Source organism: Marmota marmota, unplaced genomic scaffold, assembly GCF_001458135.2.
Source record: "Marmota marmota marmota unplaced genomic scaffold, marMar, whole genome shotgun sequence".
Lineage (NCBI taxonomy): Eukaryota > Metazoa > Chordata > Mammalia > Rodentia > Sciuridae > Marmota > Marmota marmota.
This window is the reverse complement of record NW_026000101.1, coordinates 28,586,085-28,600,384: the sequence shown is the minus strand read 5'-3', so window position 1 is coordinate 28,600,384 and position 14,300 is coordinate 28,586,085. Positions and strand designations below refer to the sequence as shown.

The window sequence follows — 14,300 nt, the reverse complement described above, 5'->3', positions numbered from 1 at the left end:
ATGAGCAGTTACTCCTCAGGAGCTTTGGAAATAGAATTCAGCACAACTCTTTCAAGAGATGTGCATGTCAGAAGGCTCCTTAGCTTACTCTGAGAAGTCAAGAGGTAAAACTCAAGTCCAAATTCACAACCCAGCTTAGATTCTTAAAGTTGTGAAAAATAAAGCAGGTAAGCAAATTCCTGGTGCATAAAGAGATCTCCTTGTCTGTTCCTATAGTGTTGATCTATCTATGCAAGGGGACTGTATGAATGAGTAAGGGGCTAGTGTAGGAGACCCCATTCTGTGGTCTATTTTAAATAAATAACTTGTTAAACATCAGGGAATAAATAAAATTATAAATCATACATATGTTCATATGTTTTTAGTTTGTGTTTGGTTTTTTTTTTTTTTTTCCCCTAGGTTCTCATAGAGACTGCTAAGAAGCTAGGACTCCGGTGCCACTCAAAGGGGACAATAGTCACAATCGAGGGACCTCGGTTTAGCTCCCGGGCAGAAAGCTTCATGTTCCGCACCTGGGGGGCAGATGTTATCAATATGACCACAGTTCCAGAGGTGGTTCTTGCCAAGGAGGCTGGAATTTGCTATGCAGGCATCGCCATGGCAACAGATTATGATTGCTGGAAGGAGCATGAGGAAGCAGTAGGTGGAATTCTCTTCTGAGCATGTGCAACATGGGTTTCTGGGTACCAAGAGCTTTTGAGAAAACATCTTAATTATTTTGTGTATGTGTTAGTTTCAGAGAGTGAGATCTTTTGTCCAGGAATCAAGATGAACAGTACATTCATTGTAGGCATGTAGATTTGCTGAAAATCACAATAAGACTTGGGCCTTACTTGAAGGATAAAGATGTGTTGTGGTTGTAATTTTTTTGTACGAAAGTCAGGGGTTAATGTTGAAACGATACAGGAGTCCCTCTCCAGTTGACCAAACCATTTATTTGAAGTCTGAGAACCATCCTGGTTTAAGTATGATGGGGGGCAGGAGAGGCATGATGGAGAGGAGGGAGATGGCAGCAAGATGTGGCAGGACCACAGACAATGTGAGCATTCTGGATGCAAGACCACAGAGGGCTTGAAGCAAGGAAGATAGCAGGTTCTACTAGAATTTGAAGCTTCCAAAACAAACATTTTTATTGTGGGAAACTATAAAGATCTATGGAACCCACCTCTCAACTTCTACAGGTACCAACCCTGGCCAGTCTTGTGTCATGCATGTCCCTTTCTGTTTCTCCAACCACTACCCTCTTTTTGAAGTAAATAGTTTTCTAATATGGCATTTTTTTTAATTTTTAAAAAAATTAGCCACTGTTATTAGTTTCTTGATATAGTCAAATATTTAGACTGCTTGTATTTTCCTTCTGGTCTCATGATCTTTAAAAGTTTAGTCAAATTGGGATCCCTGCAGCTCAGACATTGTGTGTTAATGGTATGCCTCTTAAGGATCTTTTAGTAGTCTCCGCCCTCTGTTCTCATTCCTGTGAGAGCATTTGTCTTGTCATTTATCTCAGTTTAAAATAGAGAAAGGGCCAGGCACAGCAGTACATGCATATAATTCCAGCAACTCAGGATATTGAGGCTGGAGGATCGCTAGTTCAAGGCCAGCCTCAGCAACTTAGTAATGCCCTATCCCAAAATGAAAAATAAAAAGGGCTGGGAATGTGGCTCAATGGTAAAGGGCCCCTAGAATCCATCTTCAGTACCAAATATAAAATAAAATAGAGAAAGAGACAAAACTAGGGTTACCAAACTTGAAGGAAGGGAGATGATACCTCCAAAGAGGCCCTTACCACATCTCAAGAGAGTTGCTTATTTTACCATCCAGTTTCACATTTAAAAAAAAAGGTTAGCTACTTTTGCCATGCCTGTCCATGTGTACTGTGCTTGGGTGCATAGATAGGTGAACACAGGTTCTTGATTTTACTTGAACGCCTTATCCTGGCTCCTCAGTGTAATGCAATATTGCTGATTACTGGAATATCTTTTACACATATATGCAAATCCTAACTTCAGGTCATACCATAATATCTGGTTGGGAGCTTTGTAACCTAAGGGAGACCTGGTTTCTGAATGTTGAGAACATGTGTTCAATTAATAGGAAACTCCAGCCCTTGCAGCTGGCTCCCTGAAAAGAGTTTTGCTTCCTGCTTATGGCTTTCTGCTCAGCATGTCTCCTTTGCACAAGTAGCAGTGATTTCCTTTAGCAGCCCAGAAGAGAGTTGGAAAGCAGTCAATCGGAGCCAATTCATTCAAAAGCAGAGAACCTGAGATCTCTGTGATAGGCATAAAGACAAATAATGTTAAGTGCCACAAAGAAGACACACAAAGGTGGCAACAACTCAGCCCGCCAAGTGTGTCATGTGCTTTAAGCCAGACATGCACCCTGGCATGGCAGGAAGGTTTTGGAGTTGCCTCAACCTGCCTTCAATTCTAGTTGTTCCATTTACCTGTGGCACTAGACAAGTTATTGAAGCTGTTAACTCCTCTGCAGAATGAAGCCAGGGAGTGAATGGTTGGAGTGAATGGAAGTGAATGGTTGGAGTTGTTTAGAAGTTTTAGCTGGACCTTTAATAGAGGGTTGAATTTTTCCAGGGAGAGGGTCAGTAAGAAGGGAACCTAACAGAAACAAAAAGAGATCTATCTATATAGATACATCATTTACAGGAAAAATATATGGGGATGCTTAAAAACAAGGTAAATCTCTTGGATGCTTCATATATTTGCATTTAATGACTCAGCTGAAACCATGCCTTTACATGTTCTTGGCAAATACCCAGTTGCCCGCGGCATTGTGTTGCACAGCACTGGAAATTTCCCTCTGCTGTGGTGCCCATGCTTGTTTTGTTTTGTGTTTGGTTTTTTTGTTTTTTTTTCCTAAACAATCCTCAGTGCTCGTGGGAGCAATCTGGACATGAGATAGAAGGGTATAATCATCATGTCCCTAAATCTAATTTTAGTCATAATACAAAAGTAGGCAATAGTATGGACATCCATGAGCCCCAACAGCCAGTTTTAACCATTATCCTCTCAACTTATGTCCAGTCACATTTCATCTGTATTTCCCTTCATAATTTTAATCCAGAAACATTTCAGGAATTATCTGACATAATCATACTATCATTATTATACTCCAACAGTAATTCCTCAATATACTGCAACAAAACTCAAGTGTCTAGTTAAATGTCATAATAAAGTGTTTCTTTTTTTTTGTATAGTAAGTTTTCTTAAGGAAACCAAGACTCTTGTCCTGTTGAGTTTCTCACAGTCTGAATTTCTGAAAGCTTCCTCTTAGAGTAACAGGTTTCTCTGTCCTCTGTATTTTCTGAAAATTGACAGCTAGATCTAGAATTTGATCAGATTCAGGTGTCTTTAGTAGGTTTTTTTGTTTGTTTCTTGAAGCCCATGATGAGTAGGGAGGTTTTGGGTTGTTTGGATAGTTTGTGATGTTAATTCATTACAGTCATACAGTGGTGATACTTTGATTCTATAATTTTTTTTTCTTTAGTAGTTTTAGAACAACTTTCTAAAGAGACAGTACTTATTTTACATTTGATTATCCAATGTAGCCCCAATTTTAAGAATGGAATTCATTTTACTATGGACATGGAGAAAACAGAACCTTGTTTTCACACCATACTGATCCATTATACATCTGAGATATTTTCTCAGATACCATATTGAAAATTGTTAATGCTTCCCCCCCCCGCCTTTTTTTTTTCTCCAAGACCTCTGCTCTAAGACTAAAACCATCTTGATAAATGCAGTGTTTAGGTGTAAAGGATTGAATTTGGAGTAAAACAGATTTTACCAGTCAGGCTTGTTAGTCTCTAAGCTGCTATAACAGAAAATCTCGTAAACTGGGTAGCTTCTGAGCAAAAGTTTTTCTTTCACAGTTCTAGAGGTTAGGAAGTCCAAGGTCAAGGAACTGGCCAGTTGGATGTCTGGTGAGCACCTGCCTCCTCATAACCATCTCAATTCTCACTTAACCTCACAAGGGGTTAAGTGTAGAAGTACATGATGCCTGTGATCTCTAGTCTCATTCGTGAGGGCTTTATTTTCATGGCTTAATATCCTTTAGAGGCCCACCTCCTAGCACTCTCACATTGGGGATTAGATTTCAACAGATGAATTTGGAAGGGACACACACATACACACCATAGTAAGGATCAAACTCAAGAAAAATATTCTGTGAACAGAAATGGACTTGTAAATTCAGTTAACATCCTATGCTGTTGTTTCTCTAGGTTTCAGTAGACCGGGTTTTAAAGACCCTGAAAGAAAATGCCAACAAAGCCAAAAGTTTACTCCTTACTGCCATACCTCAGATAGGATCCATGGAATGGTCAGAAACCCTCCATAACCTGAAGGTAAGTGTCCTGAGCCATCTTTGCAAGCATACACTTCCAGAGACTTTAGACATCATCTTCTCACTTCCATTTCACCCTGGGTCTATTTCCCTACATATTTTATGCAATCGTGAATATTTTTTCAGTAAGTTTTCATGCCATTTACTACCATACCAATCACTTATGAAACTGAACAATCGTATTTTCTGACTAATAATGCAAGACCAAGACCATTGGAAACTGGGGTGGGGAGAGTTTATTATCTTGTGTCCCATATTATTCACATTGTCTTGCAGTACATCACTAAGTCTTTTTTTGTTTGTTTGTTTTCAAAGCTATTTTCTCTTTGGTAGATTCATAGAAAATGTTGGCAAACATTCAAAACTAGAACTGACATAGCAATACCAAGCGTCAGGGAATATGTGACGCAGCATGGGATCAGACTAACAGTCATTAATGATGAACATGAAAATGGTTTCAGATTGGTAGCTTTCCAACTTTGGTATTAGTTCCCAGAATATAATTTATACTAACTGCTAAACTGAGAAGTACATGATGCCTTGAATTGTTCCAGTTAAAGAGGGCTGTATCTTAAAGTCTCCTAGAGACACTTGTATTCTTTGGTCTTATAACACGTTGAGAGGAGCTATAAAGGTTTATAGAAGCCCTACCTACCTCGATTACCACTTAGGAGTTCAGAAATGAGAGCTACAGTTTTACTGTGATGAGACTACTATGTGGTGTTTGTTGGCTTATATTGTATAAATACTCCAGGACAGTCTGTGAAACTGCCAACGTGGAGCCACTGAGAAGTTGGGAAATGGCTCCTGCAAGCTGGTACAAGCACGTTCTAACACACCACTATCACTAAGATGTCTCAGCTTGTAGGACTGGCCAAGCCATGAGTGTTAAAATTAATTATCCTCCCTACTAGGACTCATATCTGTTGACTTCAATACTGTGTACCTAGGAGATTTTTTTTGAGACCGTGTCTAGCCATGTTGCTGGGCTGACCTTGAGCTTGGAATCCTTCTGCTGTAACTGGGGTTACAGGCATAGGCCACTACACCTGGCTTTGAAAATGTTATTTAAGAATAAATGATAGTCCCTTTCCTCCATGAAGTGTTTTATCATAATTGAGATACAACCTTTATTATTATTCTAATTATGGAGAATAGAAAAACAAAAAATATTCTATGAAATAGCAAATGTTGGTTTAAACTGAAACCAAGTGGCTTGATTTTGATTTTTTTTTTTATTTCATTTTAAAATGGTCATTCAACTAAGTATAATGCAGGGCAGCAAATCCTCAGCTTGTATGATAATCACGTGTTGGTTTGCTGGAAATATCACTCAGATTTTTGTTGCTGAAGGGACTTGTTTACCTTCAAGCTATGATAGAGATACGATTTTGTGGGGGAGAGGGAAGTCTCCCAACGGACCCCAACTTCACCATAGACTCTTGAATTTGAAAGTAATTTCTTAGGTAAAAAATGCTTCAGTGGTAGAAGCCTTTTTGTTTTAAGCTTCTGACTTTGTTACATTTATTCACTTTTAAAGAAGGTGAGTGTGTCATCAGATTTTCAGAGAGGTAAAAGAGAAAAAAGAAGAATTGCTAACAAAATTGAGTTATTGTGGCCTTCATTCTGGGACACTAAGGACTACCATACAAACAATTCCTTGACTAAGTAGTATTTTCAGTCTTCTGAGCACTGAAATGTATATCATTCATTCACTCGCTCACTTAATTCATTTCAGCAATATTGATGTGCCTGTATGTCAAGCTCTGGTTTAGAAAGGTTCACAAAGACTTCTTGTGATGATTCTATCCTGTTGAAAATATAGACACATTAAAATTTCGGTGATTTTTTCTTTTTTCTTTTAAAAATGAGATAGGAATAAGAGCTAGAAGATGCATAAACAACAATCCAGGCTAAGGTTGGAACATAAAATGTATCCTAATACATGGATGGATATGAGTGACTATCAGAATATTCTTAACCTCATTTAAGGGAAAAAGAAGTGACAAAACATACCTGTAATCCCAAACACTCAGGAAGTTAAAATAGGAGAATTGCAAGTACAAGGCCAACTTAGTAATTTAATGAGACAGACCCCATCTCAAAATAAAAAGGGCTGGGGATCTCGCTCAGTAGTAGAATGCTTGCCTAGCATGCTCTGTGCCATGGATTCGGTCCCTAATACCATACACACACATACACACACACACACTGTTCTGAATAATCTACAAAACCAAAATCTGGAGGATTTATTGCTGTTGTTGAAGTCCAGTTTTAGCAAGTACTTCAGGTAATTAGCATACTCACCTATGCCTACAATGCTCATCACTTTCTACTTTCTTCCTTTCAGAATATGGCCCAGTTTTCTGTTTTATTACCAAGACACTAAAATCGTTTTTTATTACTTCTCAGAAGAAAAGAAGACTTTACAGTTATTTTGGATATTTTGCTTACCTTGAGGGGAAAACAAAACAAAAACTTGGGAAAGACATGCAGCTTATGTGTCCTTGCCTGCAAAAGAAGAGCAGGTAGAAAGACATCGCATGTATTGGAGACTCTGCCTTAAAAATTGAGACTGTTTGAGAGCAGTGAGGAAAAGCAAATGGACAGGAAATCTTACATTTTGGGAAAACACCAAGAAGAGAGCATTCTCACCTCACTTCCCTTATTAAGTTTGCAACAATAAAGATTTGAGGGTAATACTCACTTTCCTACATTGACATGGAATATGGGGAAGAAATGGGACTCTGGTTATTTATTATAAATTGGTACAATCGTTTTGGAGGGCAGTTTGGCAAAATGCATCAGAAACCTTAGAAATACTTATGCACTTTGTTGGAAAGTCCTAGGAATTTCTCCTTCAAAAATTATTGGAGAATCATACAAAAAACTATGTATGAAGAGAGATGTTTAATAGTTACTGTTAAGATAGTAAGTTTTCACAACAATCTGGATTTCCAACAACTGAAGGTTATTTATGGTTTCAGTTATCATTAGATTGTAAAGCAATCAGCTGGCGATCATGTTTTCATGTAATATTTAATGTTCCAAATAAATTGTCCATGTATATTACAAAATGGGAAAAAAGAAATCATTTTCCTATTCTAGATTTGTTTTAAAAATGCTATGTAACTGTAAAAAGACTAGAAGGAAATATACATAATCTTTTGTTATTGTATTTGGGAGAGGAATACTAAATAATTTTAATTTTCTTTTGAATCTTTCTGAATCTTCACATTTTTCTACAATTAGTAAAATAATAAAGTCATAAAAATAAAAGTGGATTTAAACACTTTCTGGTAATGAATCAAAATTTAAGAGGAGTATTGTTTAAGGAAGTTAGTTCTTTTTCTATTAAAAAAGGACAGTTGGTTGCTACACAGTCAGCTTGGATTTTCTTTCATCAGCTTCCAGAAAAAAGCCACATGATTAATTCTGAGATTGTCTAAATGTTGAAACTGTTATAAGGGCTGTGGTTGTGGATCAGGGGTAGAGCACTTGCCTATCATGTGTGAGGTACTGGGTTCCATCCTCAGCACCACATAAATAAATAAAATAAAAGTCCATCAACAACTAATAAAAATATTTTTTAAAAAAATTTGTTTTAAAAAGTAAATACACTTTAGTGTATCTGGTATTTTTAAACTAATATTTTTCTACTCCTTATGAGTTGACATTATTTTTCATGAGTTGGTGATTCTTATTTCTTCATAGAATTAAAAGTGAACCTTTTTACTATATATTTTATATTATTGATCTTATAGGAATATTTAAGTTTTGTATTATTAAGAGATCATTTTTTTTCCTCAGATTCTTTTTTTTCCTAACATGTTATATATTACAAGATACTTAGGATAGGGGCAATGGGATCTTTTGTTTAAAAAGTATAAAGGTAATGTATTTGTGTCTGATATTGACTTCAAGATAATAAGCTGCTAAGTGTAAAGATTAAGGAAGCCAGTCACCCTCCAGCCATGACACTGAGCCCTTTGGGTTACATGTGATTATGACACTTGGACTCCTTGATACAGTGGTTCCAACTCTGGTAGAGGTCCACAGAGAACGTGGGTTCTCCAGCTGTGGAACCCACAGTGTTCTGCACTGTAACACAGATCATACCTTACTTTGCATCATTATTAGTAGGTGCCCAAGAATGTCAAGGCAGAAGCGCGGGCATTTGTATTGCTGCCTTTAGAAAATAGTTTTTTTCCCCACTTTGGAAAAGAACTTTTCTGTGTCTAGTAGCCTTTTCTAGCAGTTTCTTAAATAGGGTAAATTCTCATATTGCTTGTTATTAATCATTCGCCCTGTATACAGAGCCAGTATAATTTTCTTACCTCATGTTTGGGGATGTTGCTCAATATCTACTGGAACACTTCTCACTTCTCTGCTACTTGATATTTTTCCCCCCAGTACTAGGGCGTAAAACCCAGGACCTTGCGTGTTATAGGCGAGTGCTCTACCACTGAACTGCGTCCCCCGCTCTATTTTTTTTTTAATTAAGTGAACAGTATAGTCAGTTTTGACCATTTTGAAAGGATGATAGGCATATGGGAAAGCTCCGGCTTAGTGATTTCGCATCTTATTTGATTGGATTCGCATCTGCTTCAAGTGGGATTTTTATGGCATTATAATCTGATCTTGTGTTTGTCATTGATGTTCATAATTTTAAGAATGGCAACCCAAATAATTAATACGTGAAGTGTTAACCTAAAAGAATGAAAAAAAAATGAATCAGCAGGGTTACGTTTGATACCTGAAAATATTTGGCAGATTAACCTACATGTATTCAGAAATTGTAACAGGTAAGTGCTGGGGAATGGCTAAAATTCTCATTGACATGAGCTGCTCTAAATAAATGACACATCATTTCAAATATGTGCAGTCAGTTATCAAAAAGAACAGAGATGTATCTTTTGTGTACTAGTGTGGAGCAATGTAATAAAAGTGTCAATCAGAAAAATATGTAAAGTAAAATAAGTATGCAGTTTGGGCATGTTGATAGCATATTTATGCTCTGTTCATAGGAAGTTTCTGGAAAGAAACTTAATGATAAGCTCTGAGGAAAGAAGACTGGAAGACAACTGGCTTCATTGCAGTTTATGTAAATGAGGTAGAATTTCTGTTTCTTGGTATTAAATTCTGCAACATGGTATTCAGTTTTGGTCACAGCACTTTAAAGGGGAACATTGGCCATCTAAAAAGCACCAATAAAGGGGTGAGGCAACTGGGAAACACAGGGCCACATTAGTAATGGTTAAAGGAATTACATACATCCCACCATTGAAGAGAAAACCTTGAATAAAAACTTCATGTATAAAAAGCTCAGTCACAAAAAAGTCATTCAGTTATAAAATTCTCTTTACTATTTTTTAAGCCCCATAAAGGCAGGAACCATATCTTTTTTACTTTCTAATTTAGTGTAGGATCTGTTCCTTGTACTTAGCATATAGTGAATAAACATCTGTAAAAAAAAAAAAAAAAAAACTGATAACATCTCAATATGCTTTCACAGCTCTCTCAAACTCTCCATCCTCACTTTCAGCCAGTTCCCTCATGGACAAAATGGAGGGAGGCATCAGAAGAGAACTTCCAAGGACCCCCTTCTCTCTCTCCTGACCTGTTTTCCAGACTGTCACCATCCACGATGGTGCTTCTCGAGCTTACATATCAACATCACCTGAAGGTCTTATTACGTTGCATGGCTCCAACTCAAGAGTTTCTGACTCCTGGGGTGTCTGGTGAGACCTGATAATTTGCATCTCTAATAAGTACCAAGTGACACTGCTGATCCAGGAACCCCACTTTGAGAATCCCGTATTATAGCCATTTCTGCTTCATCATCCTCTTAAGATCTCAGACTTCTGACACAAAGACATCACTGGCAACACTGCCTTTCAATCTAGATTCCCCTCTTCATTGGATCATTTCACCACAAGATTATTTTTCATTAAATTTATCATGTGTATGGTATTGGGGATTGAAACTAGAGCTTCATGCATGGTAGGCAAGTGTTCTACCAATCAACTAAACCCAAAGCTATCATTAAAACTCTTACCCTGAATTCTAGGTCATTTTTGTCTCATCTTTTTTTGCCTTTTATTGAAATAAAATCCCTTGAAGAGTTATCTATTCTCGGTGCTTCCAATTCATTTTTCAGCCCACTCCAATTCAGATTTTGCCATCATCCATGCCCAGCACCACCAAAATTATTCTCAAGGTCACCTTTTTACTTATGTAATAGTTGATTCTTAGACTTCAACCTTCTTTTCCTATAGGCAGTGTTGTGCTAGGAGCTCTCCCTCCCTGAGCAGCTTTCTTCACTTGGCTTCTGGAGGCACCACGTCTTGCTTTTTTTTCTGTCTCAATGCTTGCTGCTTCTCAGTCTCCTTTGCTGGTTCCTAACCATCTCCCTGGTCTCCCTGGTTGTCCACCCCGAGGCTCAGTTCTTAACAATCGCTTTACATCTCCCCTACACCTGCTTTCCCAGCATTCTTCCATCTCAGTAATTGGCAGTTTTCATCCTTCCAGGTCCCCAGACCAAAACCTTGGAGTCATTGTTTCTATTTAAAACCCTCATTTATCAAGAAACACTATTTACTGTAACCACTGCCTCCACCCTAGACTGAGCCACTCTCATCTCTTACCTGGACACTGCAATAACCTAACAGGTCTTTCTGCTTTCATGCACCACTTATAGCAACCCAGGAGCCAGGATGGTCCTTTTAAAAAATTTAAAAAAAAAAAAAACATCATTTCTCTGCTCCAAAATTCTGGGTCCTCAGGGTAGCCCATGCATTCCCATGTCATCTTCACTTGCCCTGAATTTCAGATTTCCTCCCAGTACCATCCCTTTAACTCTGCGCTTTCCACTGGCCTTCTTGCTTTTCTTAGAGTATGCCAGGCCCTCTCTTCCTTTCACACCAGAGTATTTCATTTGTTCTCCTTCTACCCGGAAATCTACTACAGCACTACCTTTAAATCTGTTCAAAAATTAGTGGATCAACCTCAAACATCCTATTTCAACAGAATGTAATCATATCTCCAGCAAGCTAAGGGACTCACCTGGCCTGCTCCCCACCCCCCATTGCTCTTAACTCCTGCCAACATACTCTAATATCTGTTATATTTGTTCATTTGTTGACATACCCAGTAAAATGTGAACTCTAAGGGTGAGAACCTTATCACTCAATGATAGCCCAAATGATCAGGTTAGTTCTTGGCATTCAGTAGGCTTCCAGCCAATACCGCTTTGAATATACAGCTTCCCAATACACACAGCTTAGGAAACCCTGCACGTTCTGGAATGTTGTGGTTTGCTCCTGTCTCTTTCCACCTTTCACAGTTTATGACATTCTAGGTTAGCACTGTCTGATAGAGGGAGAATGTGAGCTAATAGGCAATTTCAAATTTTCTAAGAGCCACATTTCACAGTTTATGACATTCTAGGTTAGCACTGTCTGACAGAGGGAGAATGTGAGCTAATAGGCAATTTCAAATTTTCTAAGAGCCACATTTAAAAAGTAAAAAGAAACAGGAAATTAATCATAATATTCTAGTTACTTAACCTAGCATATCTAAAATATTTTGAAGACAATATATCAATATAAAAAAACAGTTTACCAGATGCTAAATTTCCTTCAGAAATATTTTATCTCTATTTAAATGATTTAAATTCCATAAAAATTCACTTTGAGAAAGTAAATTTGCCTAATTATTCTAAGTATATTGAAGTAGATCTCACCAATTTTTTAAATTTAATTAAAATTACATGAAAAACTCATTTTTTTTTCTGTTGTATTAGCCACATTTTAAATATTCAACAGCCACACATGTCTAGTGGCTGCTATATTTAGCAGCTTAACTGTGACTCTAACACAGGGCAGAACAGGCTGGCACTTGCCTCTCGCCTTTTATAACTGTTGTCCTCCCACCTGGAAGATTGTCCTCTTTGCTCCACCATCACCTCCTTTATCTGACCCAATTTCAATTACCCCTTCCTCTATACTCTTAATACCCAATATATTACATTATTATTATACTGTATTAGAATAATCTAATGTGTTGTTCATTGGTGCCAGGGATAAATCTGTCTTGTTTACTTTTGCATCCTCAGATTTTTTTACCTTAGTGGCTGACAAAAGGTACTATATATATTTCTTAAATAAATGTAGAAGTCTATGAAATTTCAGCATATTGATATTTTAGTCATGCTTCTATTCGTCATACTTCTATTTCCAGCTCAACTCAGTTCTCCTAGGAAGCCCTCAGACCAGCCCATGGTAGAGACTCCCTTTTATTCCCAAACCACTTGGATTCCATATTGCTCAAGGACCATTGGTTTTATGTGGTTTACCATATACAAATTCTTACTCCCTAACCGGATAATGAAAACTGGAAGAACAGGAATTTGGGAAAAGAAGATGACTCACATTAGGTATTCAATAAAAACCTGATGAACTATTCAATGCATTGTCTGATTTCAGTCTTGTAACTCCTCCACTAGGATAAATGAAACGTTTTCTCCTTTTAACTACAATGTTAAAAACTATCTGCTTTCAAATGAAGAAATGAAACTACTTCCTGTACCCCGCTTTGCCTGCATGTCTGTGTATTTGATCATTCATCAAAATGTCGTTTGTATCACAGACTTCTTCATTTCATTTATTATCTATTCTGTTGGTGCAGGGAACATGTCCCTCCATATACATATATACACTGATATTAGTCATCAAAATGTTATGTACAAACTTTCATATATTGCTGCTGGGCTAAAAAATAATTATTTAAGAACAAAGCTTATTTTTCACTTTTACTTTGAAGCATCCTACAGTCATCTAGCTACAGAGGATGAAAGCAAACTAAATTATGAAACTTATGCCAAGATCTGTTTTATGTAATATAGAGCAAGCAGTAACTCTTTTTCCCTTGCTTCCTACCAGATTGGAGAAAGAGGAGGGATGAGTGGAACAAGGATTACATATGTATCAAAGCTTCTCCAGTTCTCATATTTTGTGACTATAGTCCTTATGATAAAGAACCCCAGAGGCAATATGGGACCTGCTCCAGGTGGCTGTAAGCCTGATATCTCTGTTAACAGCTCAATTCATGATAAAGATGTTGGTGACCTGGCATGGCAGAAACCAAAAGTCTGCTTTTCAAAAAGGAATGAATATGCTTTATTCATCAAGTGAATATGTTGGTGCCTTAATTAATGTTACTAGACCCTCACCCCAATTTTCCCAATTTATGCCCCCATTACCTTAGAGCTGATGGGTAATGAGAATGTAGTAGGTTTAAAAAGGAAAACCTAAGATGGAGATAATTGACTTTTCTCTTTTTTTTTTTAAATATGTATTCGGTTTTCTTGACAGTTATTTCCATCTTTGATCACTCAACTTGTCAGGTAATCTATCTTACAAGGAGAATTTCCTCAAGGAAATTCCTATATAAATTACAGGCTCCTATAAATTGCAAACTGGTTTAGATGTCATTCATATGGTCCTGGCTTCATTCCTAATACACTTAATGAATAGCTGCTAAGGTCTGAGTATCTGTGTCTTCCCAAAATTCACACATGGAAGCCTCCTTCATGAATGGAATCAATCCCCTTATGAAAGAAGCCTGAGGGAGCTTGTTTGCCCCTTCTCCCATGAGAGGAGACATCTATGAAGCAGAGTGGGCCTCAGCAGACACTTAATCTGCTGCTGCCTTGACCTTCAACTTTCCTACCTATGAGCAATAAATATCTGTTGTTTATAGGTTTTCCCAGCCAAGATATTTTGTTATAGCTTCCCAGATGGATAATTGAGCAGCCAATAAGATGTTTAAACTGAATAATCATGAAAATGGAACACGAGTCATAATAACAGGAACTTGAGGAAATGGTTTTTGAAAAAGTACAAAGATCAAAAACTATGCCTGATTTTGTTAGTATT

The 14,300-nt window shown here is 37.4% G+C and overlaps 1 protein-coding gene across 1 annotated transcript in view; it reads left to right on the top strand.

Annotated features, from left to right (window-relative positions):
* LOC107147878 (methylthioadenosine phosphorylase) overlaps nt 1-7,744 on the top strand; it is a 40,478-nt gene extending 32,734 nt beyond the window's left edge. The window contains exons 6-8 of the mRNA XM_015492487.2: nt 400-639; nt 4,241-4,363; nt 6,713-7,744. Of these exons, the coding sequence (XP_015347973.1) occupies nt 400-639; nt 4,241-4,363; nt 6,713-6,751 (402 nt within the window). The 3' untranslated portion in view covers nt 6,752-7,744. The remainder of the gene's footprint in view (nt 1-399; nt 640-4,240; nt 4,364-6,712) is intronic.
* Nucleotides 7,745-14,300: the final 6,556 nt, after the last annotated feature.